At 48.1% G+C, this 4,877-nt stretch overlaps 1 protein-coding gene across 1 annotated transcript in view; it reads right to left on the bottom strand.

Annotated features, from left to right (window-relative positions):
• Positions 1 to 4,877, bottom strand: part of LOC308158933 (leucine zipper putative tumor suppressor 2 homolog) — a gene marked incomplete at both ends in the record, with an annotated part of 6,544 nt that continues 1,667 nt past the window's right edge. Inside the window, 6 exons of the mRNA XM_080532650.1 lie at positions 1 to 183; positions 566 to 670; positions 990 to 1,514; positions 2,412 to 2,558; positions 3,282 to 3,404; positions 4,568 to 4,877. The exon at positions 4,568 to 4,877 is cut by the window's right edge and continues 371 nt beyond it. Of these exons, the coding sequence (XP_080388776.1) occupies positions 1 to 183; positions 566 to 670; positions 990 to 1,514; positions 2,412 to 2,558; positions 3,282 to 3,404; positions 4,568 to 4,877 (1,393 nt within the window). The remainder of the gene's footprint in view (positions 184 to 565; positions 671 to 989; positions 1,515 to 2,411; positions 2,559 to 3,281; positions 3,405 to 4,567) is intronic.

The following is a 4,877-nucleotide window of genomic DNA, read 5'->3' as shown; positions in this document are numbered from 1 at the left end:
CTAGATCTCTGTAGCGGTGATCTCCTCAAAGTGGATATCGTTGCTGCCGCTGTGGACATGGTAGTCCTCCACCTCTCGGTTCTCCAGTTCGAGACTCAGTTCTCTCATCACCCTCTCCAGGTCTCGGTTCCTACGGTACATCTGGATATAGTTCTGCTGCAGCTGCTTCTGGTATCGGATCACCTGGATGGTCACAGTACTGTATCATTACAACACTGTGTCATTTATACAACACTTTTAATTGTATTTCAAGTACAGTATATAGTACAGTATATCCTGGGGGGAGGCGGGAGGAGGTAGAAATCGGAGGACTGCTCATTGTAATGCATGTAATGGAATTTGATACAATTCCTAATTTCATTCCTTGGATTACACTGAGTCCGTCCTCCGATTTCTACCTACCCAGCCTCCCCTGAAGTACAGTAGGCAGAATGGCAGGGTACAGTACTTAACCAAACAGCATTGACATGTAAGTCTTACTGCATCAGACGAGGGAAAAGAAAGAAATAACGTTAAAGAAAAGCCATAAAAGCTTTCATTCGCTCCTCTTCCTTCTCCTCCTCACCTTCTCCTTTTCCTCCTGCCACACTCTCCTCTCATCCTCGAATCCCCCCTGCTGCTCCTCACTGCTCCTCCTCTCGTACATCAACTCTGCCTTCAGCCTCTCCACCTGAGACAAAACCACAGGTTTACTGAGACAGGACCACAGGTTTACTGAGACAGAACCACAGGTTTACTGGCTCACAGTCCAACAACGTGCCAATCAGAGAAACGCTGAGCTCTGTGTTCTTCCCTCTCAAGGTCCTGGAGAGACACAGTGTGTGCAGGCTTCTGCCCTCGCCCGACAATCACTCACCTGACAACTCATCATCATCACCACCTGTGAATAAGTTGACTTAGTACTGGTCTACAACAAAACGTCTGCATAGTTTGTAGCTCTCCAGGAGCAGGGGAGTTTGAAGGACAAGGAGAAAAGCATGACCCCCTACCTGCTGTCTGAGTCCCAGCACGGCCTCTGCACTCTGTCTCTGGGCCTTGACCTCATCGCTCTCCCCTCCCCACGCCAGACGTCCCTCCTCCTCCCGGTACCCACAGGGACTGGGTCCGCCCCTCGTCGCCGGTCCCAGCCCTGGCGGGAGGGGCAAGCTCGTACACTGGCCCTTGTTGGCTGAGCCTTGGCTTCCTCCTGCAGGAAGCGACGGCCCGTTCTGGTCGGCCAGAGCATCACGTAGGCGGGCGGACTCATCCTCCAAGCGGACCACTTTCTCCCTGAGCAGCTCGGCTTCGCTCTTGCGTCTCTGGAGCTCGTTCTCGCAGACCTCGAGTTCCAAGGAGCGGGTCCTGACAGAGGAGAGGGCCTCCTGCGAGCGGTCCTGGCTGGCCTGCAGGTCTGAACGGGCCTCCCTGAGCTGGGCCTTCAGAATCACAATGTCACCAGCCTTCTGGCTCAGCTCAGACTGGATCTCCTTCAGCTGCAGCTTCAGCAGAGAGATCTCACCTGATTTCTGACACACCTAGAGGGGAGGAGAGGGACGATAGAGAGAGAGTGGATTTTAAGTTGCAGAACTGGGAGGGTATTGTGGAGAAGGTGTGTGCCAGGTTGTCTAGGTGGAAGTGGCTACTGACACCAGATGTCATATAGGGGGAGAGTTGTGGTCGTCAAAAACTTGGTCGCCTCGACCTTATGGCACAGACTGATCGTATTATCACCACCAACGGGCTTAGTTGAGGAGGTACAGAGGACTATTGTGAATTTGTTCTGGTCTGGCCAGCACTGGATAAGGGCATCTGCACTGTACCATCCAGTTGAGGAGGGGCCACTTGATAAAGATGTCTGTGGAACAACTTGCAGAAAAAACAAGCATTAGATCCTCTAGACTTCTGGAGAGGTTGGTGGAAGATGTCTGTGTATCCCTACCAGGGCCCCTAAGAGCATTTGTTGACAACCGCACTCTGTCGGACCAATGGGATGATGTTTTTACCCCTTTGACTGTCTCTCCTGGTATTGGGGAGTGGCAAGTGTTTTCTGTCTTTTACAACCCCAGAGTTTTTTTTTTTTTTACTTTAAGGTGCGTGCTTCCTGGTTCTGAGTATGTACACTCTCCCCACAGTCCTCGACTCAACACTGAAGGGCATCAACACCACTCCTCTCATTACCCGTTCACTATTCCTGCCATTCTCAGCTGATTTGGAGAACATGGTGAAGAGAGGCGAGAGTGAAGAGAGGCGCCTCTCTCTCTCTCTCTCTCTCTCTCTCTCTCTCTCTCTCTCTCTCTCTCTCTCTCTCTCTCTCTCTCTCTCTCTCTCTCTCTCTCTCTCTCTCTCTCTCTCTCTCTCTCTCTCTCTCTCTCTCTCTCTCTCTCTCTCTCTCTCTCTCTCTCTCTCTCTCTCTCTCTCTCTCTCGCTCTCACCTCCCACTTAGTCTCCTCCAGACGTGGTCCCAGCTGGGTCTGTTCTCTCTGGATGGAGGCACACCTCTTCTCCAGCGCTTGGCGGTCCTGCAGCAGGGATGAGAAGTCCTCCTGCAGCTTCTTCTTCTCCTGCTGCAGCTGGAACACCTACACACACAGGACCACCAGGAGGACCATCATGTCAGTCTGGAGGTCTGGAAGTCTGTTTATTGTGTTTTTAGCCTCAAAGATTATATATATATTTATTTTAAATGCACGTAACTCATTTTCATATGTATTTCAAATTGTGAATTGTCAATTTATTCACTCACTCACTCACTCACTCACAGTCAATGCTAACTGTCCACCATGTCCACCTCCTAACCTTCCATGGTATACCATCAGCATTCTAATTTGGGTATTCGAACTATAATAATAATAATAATAATAATAATAACAATAACTTTTATTTGTATAGCACTTTTCCTGCAAACATTGCTGTTCAAAGGGCTTTAATCATTATATAATCTTAATTTAATTATTTAGTCATTAGTAATTTAAAAAGATGGGTTTTTAGTCTTGACTTGAACATATGTGCTGAGGTAAACTGGCAGTGCATTCCACAATTTGGGTGCATAAAATGAGAATGTAGCCTCACCAAATCTCTTCTTTTGTACATGTGGTACACAGGATGTAAAATGTGAGAATGTAAAATGCTGCTGTGTCTCCAGTGGGCCTCTAATCATCTGCTATACTGTATATCTACTTCATGTATGTCTCTGTGGTTACAGTATATCTGCTATACTGTATATCTACTTCATGTATGTATCTGTGGTTACAGTATATGGAGCATACTGTATATCTCTGCATGTCTGTGCAGTGTGTCTCTACCTGTAGTTGGAACCCTTGCTGTGCTCTCTGGGTCTTCTGAGAGGCCTGCTTCATCTTTGTGGAGCAGCTCTGTCTCAGGTCCTCCAGCTCCCGCTCACAACGATGCTGCTTCTCCTCATACACCTGGGGGCAGGGGGGGAGGGGGGCAGGGGGGGAAAGGTCACGTATCAGGGTCATCCAGAGGTGGAAACTGTCAAACCCCACATGTATATGGACTCAGACAACCTTTAGTCCACAGACACAGCAGGTGAGCGTCAAGGAGGTGACATCTCCAGGGGCTGGTTGCTTGAAGATAGACCCAGTCTTAGACTTAGATCTCACTTTAATAAAGATAGACCCAGTCTTAGACGTAGATCTCACTTTAATAAAGATAGACCCAGTCTTAGATGTAAATCTCACTTTAATAAAGATAGACCCAGTCTTAGACGTAGATCTCACTTTAATAAAGATAGACCCAGTCATAGACTTAGATCTCACTTTAATAAAGATAGACCCAGTCTTAGACGTAGATCTCACTTTAAGTCAGTCTTGCTATAGCCTCTAAAATGTTCCTGTTGCATAAAGCTAGCCTATCAGTGACTAAAGTAAGACTGACTTAGATAGCCTGTCATGCAATGCATTCTAGGTAAAATAAGACACTTGACCAGCTCTTTTCCCTTCTTGTCCAGCTCTTTTCCCTTCTTGTTTTTAGTAAAAAAAAAAAATCCTAGTACCAGGGGAGCCCCCCCTCCCAAATTCCGTTGTATGGTACCTGTACTATATCAATGACAATAAAGACCATTCATTCATTCATTCATTTCATTCATTCAGAAAAAGAAATATGGCGGCCGAAACAGCTACACCTAGCTACACCTAGCTACAATTAGCTACACCTAGCGGCGGAAGATTTGAGAGATCAACTCCTTTTTCTTCTGCTGAAAACGTATGTACAGTATATTGGAGGAATATTATGTGGAGAAAAGTATACTGCTTAGCAGTTTTAACCAATGAAGAAGTTACAGTGTTAGCAACACAGCTCTTAAGTCAAGCTTAGCCAGGGGGGAAGGTGGCTAACTTTTTAACCTCAAAATAAGTCAGTCTTATTTTTTAAGCAACAGGCAGTCTTAGTTAGACTGGTCTAACCTGACAATATAAGACTAGTCTAAGGCTTAGACCAGTCTTAAATCTATGTTTATGCAACCGGCCCCAACACAGTAAGTCAACACAGTAAGTCAACACAGTAAGTCAACACAGTAAGTCAACACAGTAAGTCAGTAACACAGTTGTTCCTGTCCTGGTCGTCTCACCTGGCAGATGGCCGCCTCGTTCTCGTCCAGGTTGTCCCTGAGCTGCTGCAGCTCCAGATCTCTCTCCCTCAGCTTCTCCTCCAGCTCTCTCACCACCGCCTCGTACCCCTCCAGGGGGAGGCCCGCTGGGGACCCGCTGTCCGAGAGGGGCTGCCCCCCACGGCCGCTCAGCGACCCCGAACTCGTGGTGCTCTTACTGGAGGAGGAGCGCCCACTGTCTGAGTTAGAGTGGCCGTGACTCCCGTGACCCCCCCCGCCGCCTCCTGCGGTGGTCCGTCCAGGCTCCAGGTTCACCCCACCAGAACCCCCG

This window comes from Nansenia antarctica (genome assembly GCF_963989245.1).
Source record: "Nansenia antarctica genome assembly, chromosome: 1".
NCBI lineage: Eukaryota > Metazoa > Chordata > Actinopteri > Argentiniformes > Microstomatidae > Nansenia > Nansenia antarctica.
Note: the sequence above shows the minus strand (reverse complement) of the source record. Positions and strands in the feature narration are given on the sequence as shown.